This window comes from Strongylocentrotus purpuratus, unplaced genomic scaffold, assembly GCF_000002235.5.
Source record: "Strongylocentrotus purpuratus isolate Spur 01 unplaced genomic scaffold, Spur_5.0 spur5_scaffold_17, whole genome shotgun sequence".
Lineage (NCBI taxonomy): Eukaryota > Metazoa > Echinodermata > Echinoidea > Camarodonta > Strongylocentrotidae > Strongylocentrotus > Strongylocentrotus purpuratus.
In genome coordinates, this window is record NW_022145602.1 from 19,337,411 (window position 1) to 19,351,462 (window position 14,052).

The window sequence follows — 14,052 nt, forward strand, 5'->3', positions numbered from 1 at the left end:
AATAGTCGAATAGTTGAGGTTTAACATTATTCTTAAGCGTCACGTACGGAGGACATAAACAGAAACTAGGTTACTTGTTTGCCCCCATTGTTTAACCAGGTGTTATAAACCAGTATAATTTATAACCACATCCTGCCATGACAATGATGAACCCCGATGAACTTTAAATAAGAATCACATAAAGATATTGTCTTTTTTCTTGAATGTGCGTGGTTGTGGTACTTTCATGTCGCGTTAAATTGCGTACATTTGCCAGCATTTCTGAAATAATAACTCCTCACACTGTACTGTAAAAACGACACAATTATGCTGACCTAATAAAATATATTTAAAATGTAAAACAGCATGTTCACTGATATTAATAACAATTGTTCTTTTTGATACGACACAGTCTTGTGCCACACTAGACCAGTTTACTAAAATATTCAAATATGTGTATACTTTTTAGACAAAGGTTGTTCTTGACAACCCGAAAGCTTGCCCAAGGCTTGCCCGACGAAGCAACCAATGATATATGCAGACTGGATTCAGAGTATTGTAGTTCATTCAACTACCCCCTAGGACAACTACCTCCGAGGACAACTACCCTCTAGGGCAACCACCCTCTAGGACAACTACCCCCGGTAAACTACCCCGGACAAATACACCCGGACAACTACCCCCAGACAACTACCCCCTAGGATAGTTCTCACGGGGTAGCTTTCCTAGAAGATGGTCGTCGTAGGGGGTAGTCGTCTTAGAGGGTTGTTGACCTAGGGGGTACTTGTCCTAGGGGGTAGTTGTCTGGGGTGGTTATCCGGGGGTGGATGTCCAGGGAGTAGTTGTCCTAGAGCCGATCTACTGTAAACTATAGAGTTTGTACTTTAGCAGCTTTTATTTCACTAGGCTCTGATCAAGACTTTATGGAATTATTTTTACGTTTCAGATTAGAATAATTCGTACCGAATTATTAACTCACCTTAACCAAGACGAAACGTTATACATAACCCTAGCCACATTGACCTAATGATAAACCTTACCTGATAACTTTATTGCAACCTATCCCCAAACCATGTAACTATCCCAAGATAAGGTCCATAGTATTATGTGTGTGTTTGTGTGTGTATGCTGGGGGGGGGGGGGGGTGCATGTGTTAATAGGATTATGTGGGGAATGTTATGTGTGCTTTATGAGGGGTAGAGATGCGATGAACTTTTAACTCCTTAATTCTACAGATTAACAACTTAGCAATAATACACAAACTAGACATGCATGTAATTGTGTTTTGTTTAGATGGCCTTAGAGGTAAATAAGAGCATTCAAATGTTTTTCGTTTTTCGCTCCCGCTGTCTCGCCGTTGACAATATAAGGCCTTTCAAATTGTATGAAAGTATTGTGACGGTATTTATTATATGGCGACGTTATGTCTTGTAAGGTATGCCGTGGATTATTAAATATTTTGAAAAGGAGACCAAAAAAGAGCTGAAATGAGAATAAATATTGCCAGTAAATTAAACTTATTTATGCAATTGGAAGCCAGAGAAAGGTTACTCTGAGTATACATTTCGTTGTAAAGAGAAATAGAAAAAAAAGAAGATGTATATATATATATATATATATATATGTATTATGTATAGACAGTGAAGCCTCTCCTGATTGATTCATATTTACAACCTTACTTCATAAGTTGGGCAAGTCTTTTGAATAATTGCATGACATATCTTCCTATTCTTTTTCTGGTTATTCATAATTTTCTTTTATTGCCATTTCTTGGACATTTTTCCAGGATCCTTTTGAAAAGCAGTGGTTCATAAAGTTACGCAACCGCAAATGGAATGCGGCTTGAACGGAATGGACACGGTATGCGGCTTGAGGGCTACAATGCATGAATCTTTAGAAGATAGCATACAAATTCAGGATCGCTGATAAAAAAACACAAAACATTTTAGTGTCAAATTATGATAAATGAAGGTCAGGGTGGAATTCACGTCGTTTTGTTGGATATGCCCCATATAGTATAGTAGTTCATTTAATCCAAGAGTGGAGGGTTCGAATCCCAGCCTGGCACTATTAACGTCTTTCGGAAGACATTAATCCACATTTGCCACTCTTAACCCAGGTGTAAATGGGTACCTGGCAATTGATGTGGTATCGATAATAATTGCAGGGCCCTTAGAAAGAACATCATTGATGATGATGATGAAGCTTCCCTGGGTAAACAAAATTGTTATTGATAATATGATAATAATAATAACGTTGATAATAATGATAACAATAATGATAAGGATTATGATTATTATCATTAATGCTTGCACCCATTTCACACACTATGAACATGACAGACAATGAAAGCGGACAAAATATACAGTTCCTCAGGTAGACAAAGGAACATCCCTTCACTGCTATTATGTAAAAAGGTGTAGAACAGGTGAATATGCATGTGACACCTGTTCTACACATTTTTACATAATGGCAGTGAAGGGATGTTCCTTTGTTTACCTGAGGAACTGTATAAATTTTGTCCGCTTTCATTGTCTGTCATGTTCATAGTGACAATGGGAACAGGGTGCCATGAAGATCAATGGCGTATACACAGCGAGATAGACCACTGTGTGCCTAGACGGGCGTGCAGATTTTCACTTAGACTGCGGTGGTAATGCAAGAAGGGAAATCATTTGTTGAGCCTGTTTATTTCATTTGAATTATGGTACACGGTTTGAGTCGTTGTTAGAAGTGTGAAGGGTTTGAATCAACCTCTATTATACATGTACAGGACTCATGGGGGCACAACCCACTCATCCCCCAGTTTGAAAATTTGTATGCCCCTTAAATGTCAATTTTCGACCAATTCAATGCAAGAAATCCTTCAGACCCCCCTTTAAAATCCTAGATGCTCATTCTCTATCAGCCGAAATCTGCAATAAATCAAAAGAATGTGAAACGTAAGAAGATGGAAAAGTAAGTTATGCTACGGTCACAAAGGTTCGTACGAACGATAAATTCGTAAGAATCTCCTTGTTTTTCCAATGTCTTCCCAAACTTCCATCGTCTGAAAATCGTTCGTACGGCGTTCGTAGCAGTTCGTAATGGCATTTGTGACCGAGGCTTTATTTTTCTCGTCTCGTCCGATCGGTAGAGGGAAACTGGTGGCAAAAAGTTAAGTGAAAGCCAATACAATAGGGTCTTATCCACAGCTTTAAGGATATCTTTAACATTTTACCTTCTCAGGATTCATTACAAAGGTTTATATCAGGTGAGACCAGCCATTGAGCCACATCTCCTACTTTGGTTATTATCTAACTTATATATATAGCCTTCATCTACATTGTTTTACCACCCCCCCCCCTACCCCGCGCGCCCCGGCTCAGCCCGATTGGGAAGGTTTACCGCCCCCTCAATTGCACATTTTAGGATAAGCCTCTTAATAAACTATAATCTGTGACAAGCCACCCCTGTCATAATACTACAATTTCCTTATTCCATGATGAGCGATCGATTGTCCTTTGTCAAATTGTTAAAGCTACCATATTATTTTGTAAAGTTAATACCTCCATCTAAGTTAGATAACAAACAAAGGAGGAGGTGCGCTTCACTGGCGTCCTGGGGGAGGAGAGGAGAGGAGAGGAGGGGGAGGGGGGGGGGGGGGGGTCACATCTGATTTATCCCTTTGTAATGAATTCTCAGAAGGTAAAATGTGAAAATGAAATGTATATCCGATTCTAAAATGTAATGATCCTTTCAAACCCAAGTGCCACTGTAACCCACACCCACACCCACACACCGGAAAGAGTGGGTGAACCAGGGATATAAAACGTCACACAGTACGGAAGTGTCACGGCATACTGAATTCATGTAAAAATGAAACACAAATGTATTATATTTCTAAGATTGATTTGTATTGTTTGGGATCAATTAAAAAAAACCATTGGAAAAAAATACTGGACAAGGTTTGCCGGTTCTATATGATTTTGTAGTGAAAATGGTATGATGATCACAGTGACACCTGCCCCAAACACTGGATTTGCCCTGCTCCAGTCCATAATCTTGAATGATTTCGTGGTGAACCGCATGCGACAGCCCCCAGGACAGCCCCTATTGTTAAGAACCAGTAATTCCGTAATTTTTCACATAGTTTCATGTCGACATGTACATTGTTATATTGAAACGGATAGTGAGTTATTCGAATTAAATAAAATCATCTCGTTTTCTTCATGTTTCTCTGATCTAAAAAATTATTACAGTTGTATAGCATTTATGTTTACATCATATTCATGCTTATATTAAAAAGGAAAACATATCACCTAACTGAAATAAAATAAAACCAGTTAGTAATCAGCTGACATTTAAGCAAGAGACGTCAGCGCCGCCCGCCCATCCCCAAACCCGGAAGAACTAACTCCTAAAGCTCTGAGCAGAGCCAGTGCATAGTCTACTGTAGTCTCACACTGCAGACGCTTTTACGCGCATCGACTGATAAGGGTTTGTGACTGCAGACTACTTACTACGTGGGTGTGTGAAAATATACGATCAATTTCCTTTCAACCCAGAATTTTTTTATTTTTTTAATATCAAGAATATAGTCGTTTCGGGCTATGCGAGCGAAATATATCCGACCACGTTACTGCTAAATTTAGAATGGTTTATTGCGTGTACGAACTTGCTGTGCGTGAAGAGTCTACTGCCATGCTTATTCATCGAATTCACTCTGTTGGAAAAAAGGAATCGATTTGACATTTTCTTTTCACTATCTCTCTTCATTTCAGACGACACGGAGTTTGACTGTCACTGGTGATCACACAAGTATAGGAGAGAGGATATAACGTCCAGCTGCAATTGTGCGACCTACTAAACACACTCCATACACTCACATTCAAAACGCGGATAACTCCTTGTGACAGGCTGAAACGGTTCGCCATGGTGTCCTATATCATACGCAGTGGAAGGGTGGATGATTGCGAAGATGTTGTCCGGCTCATGCAGAAGCTGTCCGCCCATGAGGGGTTTGCGGATCAGTCCAAGATTTCTGCAGAAGGTAGGTCTATTCAGGCCAGGCCAGGCCAAGTAAATTGAATTCCTAGTTTCTTGTTCAGGTTTTTAAAAGGAGAGAAACTGTTCAAAATAAATGAAAATAATAAAGTTTAAGTGTTGACCCCAGAGGCGCCTCAAAATTGTATACTTTTCTTTTTTTTTCTTTCTTCAAAGAGGCGCTTGATATGTTGGGGGCTTTATTTTGGACCCCCCCCCTCGGAAATGAGAACTTTTATGTCTCATATTGCAACTCATGTTTATTTGGTATCATGTCGTTTTGTGTCAAGTAGGCCGTTCTTCCACGAACATTTCATTCAAAAGCAATCCAAGCCTGACGATCGATCATTCCAGAAATTGAAATTTTTGTTTAGATTCTAAAAGATAAGATTTCCAAAACCCTGATATCCAATGTACAAGCCTTTGAAGAATAGAACGTATTTATTATGTAGGGACTTTCCCAACTTTCATTGCTTAAGGTAACTTTAGATTTGAGAATAAAAAGGAAAGAACTTATCTTTGGACATTTGATGAAGGAAATATTTTTAATTGCCTTGTCCATCACATTTTGAAATGTACGAACATTATATTGACATGTTATTTATTGAACATGCTTTTTATGGAGTATACAATATAGTTCGAAAATAGACAGGTTTACTTACATATTCAAATGTACGGATGTTTCTTTCCTGGGGACTGAGTAACGAGTTGTTCCATTAACCTGTTATTAATGAATGAACTACAATACTTGGAATCCAGTCTGTGTATATTATGTGTTGCTATGTCGGACAATCCTTGGGTAAGCTTACAAGATATCAAGAACAACCTTTGTTTAAAAAAGTATGCTTAAAATTTGAATAAGTTAGTAAACCGGTCTGTTGTCGAAATCTCGAGAACAAAAATTCGATCATGTAATACGTGTATCAGAAGCGGATCTAGAGGGGGGGTTGGGGGGGGGGGGGGGGTTGCAACCCCCCCAAAAAAAAATCCGGGGACCATTTTTTTAAATCTTATCTTTTTTTTTAAACTTGTAATTTTATTTTATTCTATTTCTATGTATTTATTTCATTTATTATTATTATTATTATTATTATTATTATTATTATTATTATTATTATTATTATTATTATTATTATTATTATTATTATTATTATTATTATTATTTCTTTTTGGGGGGAGGGGGGGGGGTGGGCGAACAAATGTCACAGAGTCCCTTGCCCCCCCCCCCCCATCAGCTTTTTGAGGACACGGGCCACCGCCGAAGTGACAAGCTAGGCCAGCGTTGCCGATTCTCATCCCCAAAATCCCCACATTAAAAAAAAAAAAAAAATTGGGGGATTGTTGAAGTCTTTGGGGATGAAAAATAAATATTTGGGAATGAAAATAATATTGAGTTTTATGAAAAACGAATTTGGGGATTTTCTGTCAAAATTTGGCAACTTTGGGGATATTTTAAGTGTCGTTTGGGTGGGGATTTTGTGAAGATTTAACCTGGCAACGCACGCTGAGCTGGGCTGCTCATTTCCTGGATTACTTGTTCAAGTTGCTCACTTTTTTATCAGTCTGGTCTGAGTGTAGTGACAAGCAATATGGAAGCAAACAGGGCAAAGAAGTTGCGGCAATCCAGTCTCGTATCTTTTTTTACTGGAAGGTATGTTTGAATCATGCAAAAAAGTTGGCATACAGGGTAAATTACCATACATGGGGGTGTAATACGGACGTGTTCATGCACTGCTTTTTATGGTCTCCATTGTGTTAATAGATGCCAGGAAAACATCACTTACGGGGTTCAAATAAACACCCCCAAAAAAAATCGGCTCGCCGCTTCGCGGCTCGTGGACGATGCTCTGCATCGTCATTATTGGTCAACCCCCCCTTAGCAAAAAGCTAGATCCGCCCCTGGTTTTTAACGAGTAGGCCATTTCATAAAAATGAACAATTTCCCCTTTAACATTTTGATACGACAGAATATGCAGTTGAGTAGTACTTTTTTCAAACGAGTGTGCGAAGAATGCGCAGAGTTTTGAAAAGAGTTCCGACTCATTAGTTCATGTTGATTTTAGACGCTTGAGATCACCTTTAAATAGTCGCATTCATGTCGCTGAATGCAATTAAAATAAGGTTAAGGTCGAGTTCCGGTATTAAATGGATAGTTGAGTTCTGTTTTCAGATCGCAAGTGCCTTCAAAGTGCATGGTTATTGTTCTTATTCTTATCTATGACATTTCTAGTGCCCTTTTAGGACCCACAATTGCTATGAAGGTAATTTTAGACCCCAAAATGTGTGAAATTTAGCTAATACGATCATACTAATTCAGCTCTACTTTAAAAAAAATACGGTGACCGTTAATTAATTCATTAATTAATAATAACAAGACATGGGTCGGCTGGTTGTGCGTTATATAACAAACGCGAAAAAGCCAGCAAAAAACCAACACCGGCATTGGCTGAAATACAACGTAAAAGGCGCTATTTTGTTGTTCCAACGGCTTTCAACGGCTGGTTCAAATTATCTAATAGTTGTGGTGGTACACTAGTATTATAAATCGTTATATGTATGGATATTTCAGCCGTCTCAGAACCATCTTTGATCAAGATGATTCTGTCATTTAAACTGTATGTTCTTTCGCATTTGACAGTTTTTCATTATCTCACAAAAAACTATTTTGTGTAGCGTCCTCTGCAACCGAACTCAACTATCCCTTTAAATGGTGGAAAATAATCTGCGACCTTCCTCTTCTTTACATGTTATTTAGACATAATATCATATTGAAAATCCCGCCTGGTATAGGATGGCTCTGCATAAATCACGGAAAATATTTTATTTTTTTCATGATTCTAGAACCTCAAATTAAACATCAATTCCTATGTTCTACATAACAAACCTTTCCCAATTAGAATGACGATTGCTTGGAGTTTCTTTTATAAATCAATTGCTTGGCCAGAACTCGACTTTAACTTTAAAGAGAAAGTGGAGTTCTGGGAAGGTAAATAATAATTGGTGAGTTCTTTTAATGTTGGGGTGGAAGAATATCGTGTAACCAAGTCATATTAAGAAGGATGGCTCTTCAAATCCCCCCCCCCCACATTCAAAATATGACAAGTAACATCTACAGGTTGTGGACCTCAACCTTATGCCATTATGTTTGTGTAGTCTTATATTCATATTTCTATGCATGTGACTTTTAGTTTTTAGCAAAACTGGGCAAATTTCCCAAAACCACATAATATTATTATTCACCAAAACTTATACTTGATCGACCTTTTCCGATCGCTTCTAAGTTCTAGACAGAAGTTCCTTTAAAAGAACACCCCAGGAATTTGTCTTTTTAGTCCAGGTCACCCACCCGGAGTCAGATACGCCCCTGTAAAAGTAGTCTTGTCCCGCTGACCCGAGCTTAACGATGGAGGTTTGGGGGAAATAGGGGGGGGGGGGGGGAGGGGTCGCCCCGTTATGCAATATATATTTAGCATTTGGTTTGTTTAAGTTTGTTGTATTCCTGTTCATCACCAGGTCTGACTAGAAATGCTAATCTTGAGCTCGGGCATGGAAATTATATGCCGAGAGAACATGACGATAATTCATTCCGGATTATTTATCCTGCAGAAGATTGATTGACTTTGAACCATTAAAATAACAAAAAAACTCACACAAAACTGGTGGAAATCATCTTCAATAAAAACCACAACTCTCATGTGCACATAGTGACCTGCGTTTAGCACATGGCCTCGGGCCTACTTACCTTGATTTCCTTACAGCTCTATCTTTCTATACGCTCATTACTCAGCCTCTATACATTTTCGACCAAAATCGTTTGGCACACTTCATTTATTTGTAATCTTGAAAATTTAGTTTAAGACTTATTGGATTATGAGAGAACATATTTTCTATCCCTGTCGGAACTCAAGCTTATCTTTAAGCTTTAATGATATCAAAACATGAATTTGAAAAGATAACACCATAATACACAATTTTCAAATGATGGGGGATTCTCGTCATGCAGTCATCGAGATTAACATTCGCAGCCAAAATCCATAATTGTGGCAAATTAATTGTACCTGGAGGGCATAGACAGTGAACTTTGTTAGAGAGAGTGTGGACAATGCTGATCGAGGATGGAACCGGCAAAAAAATAATCGTTAGCTTGTAAGTACACAAACTAAATCAGATTCACCTGATGGTAACACAAAGAAAAGAAAATGAGCGCCGCAGACAGTCCCCCTGCACAAAGTTACTGTTCATACCATTCATTGCCCTAAATAAACATGATACGTCCACGACAAAAGGCCTTTATTTGAAAGGTAAAAGGTGAAGGGGAAAAGGTGAAAAGAAAAAAATCTCTCTCCGTCTCTAATCTAATCCAGAATTTGTAGTGTTAGCTTGCAATTTCTTTCGACCCAAATTTGAAAGTATTTAACCAATAGTTGGACCTACAAGTTTGGATCATTGATGCAGTGCAGTGATCTACTCGTATCGAATTATTCAGAGATAGTCCCGCCCGAAAGTCTGGGCGAAGCTGTCAAGAGAAGCAGGGTAGGGATGGTAATCGAGCTGAAATATTAACCTGCACGACAATGGAAAATGTATCAAAAATTGCTCCTACATTCCTCGCATAGAACAATTTTAGGAAATCAACAAGAAATGTGTCAATATTCTGATGATTTCCTTATTCTGTAAGATGAACCCGATCATTCCAAATCGGTTTTCAGTGGTACCTGTACCTAGAATAGGCCTATTTTACTTTGGTCAAGGCTACAATAATGGGTCTTTGGACCACATTTTTGGCGTCTGGTGCATGGTGAAGCTATTCAGTGCATTGTGGCATTCATGCATTAACTCAAAATTGGTTACAACTGGCACCTCGTTAGTTTTTTTCATGGGCTATTTGCCACCCCCTCCTTCGGTGACTGGCGGGCCCTAAGCAGCAAGAAAAAACGGTCTGTCATGACGATTTCCGACGAAGTCTGTCAGATTAACCCAAGCATTCAAAATCGGTTTTGAGGGGTACACGTAGCTGGGTCTGTGCCGACAAAATAGGTTACGGCCCCAATTCTTGGCGCCTGGTCATCCATATGCAGCAGAAAAATTGTCTGGCATTGGCCCATATTCAGTGCTTTCCGTCATTCATGCATTTAGGTAAAATTTGTTTCGAGTGGCATCTCGTTCGTTTAATCAAATGTATTTTGGGCCCTTTTAAACCGGCCCCAGTAGCCACGTGCAGCAGTGGGGGCCCGACAGACATCTATACTTGGATATGATAGGTTCTGGTCTGCCAGTTACACTTTGCCAGTGACAAATCGGAAGCAGACCCAGGATTTCTCCTGATCTCCTAATTTTCTTTTGCTGAGTTTGTTGATATTTTCTGAGGACAGGGTCGAGGTTGAACATCCCCTTGAAATGCACACTGATGAAATCGGGCTCTTGATGGGTCTGATTGTTTGGTGCCAGGTAAAAATGTCAGAGGTAATATGTCATAGGTAATAATGTCAGAGGTAATATGTCATAGGTAATAATGTCAGAGGTAATATGTCATAGGTAATAATGTCAGAGGTAATAATGACATGTTTAACTCTGACATTTTTACCCCTGACTTTTTTTTACCTCAGACATTTTCACCTCAGATATTTTACCTCTGATTTTTTTACCTCTGACATTTTTACCTCTGACATCTTTACCTCTGACATTTTTACACCGAGCCGATTGTTTCCTTGATTCTGTATCGGACGTCGTGGATACCTACGTGTTTTACAAGAATCGTCTTATTCGCGTCATATACCGTGAAGCCCTGCTCTTTGATGCAGCTTTTCACTTTCCCTTCTACACTTTCATCCTTCTCTCATTTTCAATCCCATAAAGCAGCAGATTAGGCTTCTTGTCTCGGATCTCTAGAGCTAAGATCGACTCTCTAATCCCCGCTTCTATAGCTTTCCTTTCATGTAATACTCCGCACAGGGAGAACCCGACTTTCTGGAACAGTGATTCCCGACGCGGAGTCAGACGCTGTTGCTTGCAAATCGACAAGTGTGTTCCGGTCGTTCTCCATGGCGTGAGGTCATCTTGTCTTTCAAATCAAAAGAATTGATATTTTAAATATTAAAAACAGGGGGGCGATTCATCAACATTTGTCTGCCGACAACTGTCAGTGCTGACTAAATTTGACCAATCATAGGCCTGGAAAATAGTCGGTGACAATATAATTGTCAGTGAAAATGATATTAGTCTGTGAAAACCACCGACTAATTGTTTCATGAAACACGCATGCGGTCATTCCGACCTCTGAGTGGGGGGGGGGGGGGGGAGCGCCCCCTCCCCCAGGCATTTTCGATTTATAGGTGAATCGAAAGGGCGATTGGTTTTTCACGACCTCTTCCTCAATTTCGAAACTAGATTTGCGTTTGGTCTGTCGTTTTCATATCAATGTCAATTTCATCAGAGGGCCTGTGAAATTTGAAATTGGCCGTCTGAGAAATCATTCAACAAAATCATGTGTGTTCTTCTCACGGTGGAAAAGGAAAACAAGGTCATGGAACGCTGAGAAAGAAAACAGTAAATCGTTTTCTTTTGTATTGCTATGTGAAGCTGACATGAACCCTGACATGCAGCTTCACTGTCGTCAATGTGCACGGTAGATGCACCGGCTGCCTGTGCATGTGGTAGATCCAGGAATCTGTGGCTGACTGGAGGGGGGGGGGGGGGGCACACGGTCGAAGCAAATTCCGAGGAAAAACTAACACCATTCAAAATGTTGGGTGTCTTTCTTTTCACCCACTCGCCCTGACAAGAGAGAACGACAGAGAGAGAGAGAGAGAGAGAGAGGGGGGGGGGGCGTAAGCTTCTCACATTTGTATGTCCTTCTAGGGTTTAATTTTGCTGCTGGGGTCACAGGGGCATTTTATTATATGGGATTTTTGTTCTTGTTGGCGGGGGGGGGGGGGATTTACTTTGTGAACTCGTCATGTACTTCACACTTTGTCAAATTCTGTTATGTTAATGATTATTTCAATGAGTTTAAAAAAAAATACCTTAAACCATTAAATTAGTCGCAACTGAAATTATTTCAGCACGGACACAAAAGAACATCGTCAGATGTAATTCTTAACTGGTGCGAATCAACAGTTCCACACATAATTAGCTAATGCGTATTACACAAGACCTATAGTGTACACGGTGGACCGTAAAATAATCGATTTGATTAATGATTGATCATGTCATGAAGAAGGTGATCTCTTGATTGATCATGCGAAGACAGACCTTCAGTTAAATTGGGTTTGTGACCTTTAAGACCGAATGTTTCATTTCGGGTTAGCCACACACAGTACACAAAATAGTCACGATCATCCAATTCATCGTGATGAAGGGCGGGAAATGGCAGATGTATAAATTATGAGTAGCCCTGGCGGTTCGAAGCAGCAGCAGCAGCAGAGAGTGCCTAAGCTACGGTAATTTTATACCTTGCTTGTGTTGCTTGTTTTGAGATTACAGAAAAACTAATACCTCGGGGAAATAAAGTGACAAACGTTCAAAAATATTTGACAATGTTCACCCCTCCCCTCTGACAACCCTGGACTCGACCTACATCAAATGAAAAGTGTTCAATCCTTGCTTCATCCGGCCTGTGGCATTTTAATGCGGGATGCTTCCAAGGCAATGAATGATCGGTTCCTTTCGTGTCAATTATGGGTCCAATATCCGCATTCAATTTCGATTTTGACATTTTTATTTCTCATCAGTGTTGCAATGCTGGTGATAAGTGATATGTATTGTATGCCTTTTGAGGGGGCCGGGGGGGGGGGGGGAGGGGAGCTTCCCCAATACGTTATTGATCTTAAAGTTTATCAAACTTCAAATTCAAAATGTATTGATTATAATCCAAACAGATACGATCATTTTCATTTTTTTAGGCAAATGATAAGAAAAATCAAAATCATATCGTAACAGAGTTAATGAAGTGCAAATAATATTAGAGTGTATGAAATACTGGTCCAGCCTATATTTTCTTTAGAGTGTAATCTGCACTAATGGATGATTTTTTTTTACTAGGTTAGTATGATGTAATGCAAATCATTACCCAAATTGTGCGTAAATTGCCTGAAGTTGCTCTGACGCATATAATTTCCCTCACGTTTGACTTCTTCACACAGCATGTACCGGTATATACTCGCAAATAAATATGTTGTCACATTATTTCCATTCTAGCAAAGTACCCGTCCCATGATATACAAAATATAGATCTTTCTCCCTTAGATTAATACAATTACAGCCCTTGCGTTGTCCATTTGAAGAAAAAAACACGCTATAAAATGCATGTATACATGTACTAGTTCTTTGTTTAATTGTTGGTGGCCACTCAAGGTAAACAGAACGGTTGCGTGAATAATGACAGTACTCAAGCATATCAGTTATCCAATCCTATTGGATTTGAATGGCAATCCGTCATCTCCAAAGCCTATTTCATTGATTATCTGTCAGCCTAGACCGAAGGGGATGATGATAACCAAGGCATTGCAGGGAGGGGGGGGGGGGGGGGGGAAGAGGCACCGGCACGTTTGCCATTTAACCGAATGGATAGAAAGAGAGGGGGCGAGGTTAGCAGGCGCATATCAAGGAACGTGAAATTAAGATAGCACCCCCATCTCTAACCGCTTTCCACCCCTAATCGATAGCCCCCATTCATATTTCATTCATCGCCCCCTCCCCATAAAAGCAAGTGCCCCTTTAGCGGGATCACGCTACGCTATGACTGTCAACTCCAGTAAATGTGAAATGTCGGAATGGACGTCAGGGATAATGGTTATTACAGTTCGCAAAATGGTTTGGTATGTGTCGGGATGTCGGGAAGAGAGGTGTGGGGGGGGGGGGGAGGGAGGGGGGGGGGGGGGGTGTTGAGTGAGGGTCAATAAAGGGGCGAGTGTGCAATGTCATATTGATCGTAATGGATAATGGTTATTACAGTTCGCAAAATGGTTTGCTGTTTGAGGGAGAAGTCGAGAAGAGACTATAATAACAAAGGGACGAGTGTTGGCTAGGAGATGAGGAGAAATGTATAGG

At 39.9% G+C, this 14,052-nt stretch overlaps 1 protein-coding gene across 1 annotated transcript in view; it reads left to right on the forward strand.

The window, feature by feature from the left end:
* Nucleotides 1–14,052, forward strand: part of LOC115924931 (diamine acetyltransferase 2-like) — a 31,308-nt gene that overhangs the window by 11,168 nt on the left and 6,088 nt on the right. The window contains exon 2 of the mRNA XM_030987844.1: nucleotides 4,743–5,011. Within this exon, the coding sequence (XP_030843704.1) occupies nucleotides 4,894–5,011 (118 nt within the window). The 5' untranslated portion in view covers nucleotides 4,743–4,893. The remainder of the gene's footprint in view (nucleotides 1–4,742; nucleotides 5,012–14,052) is intronic.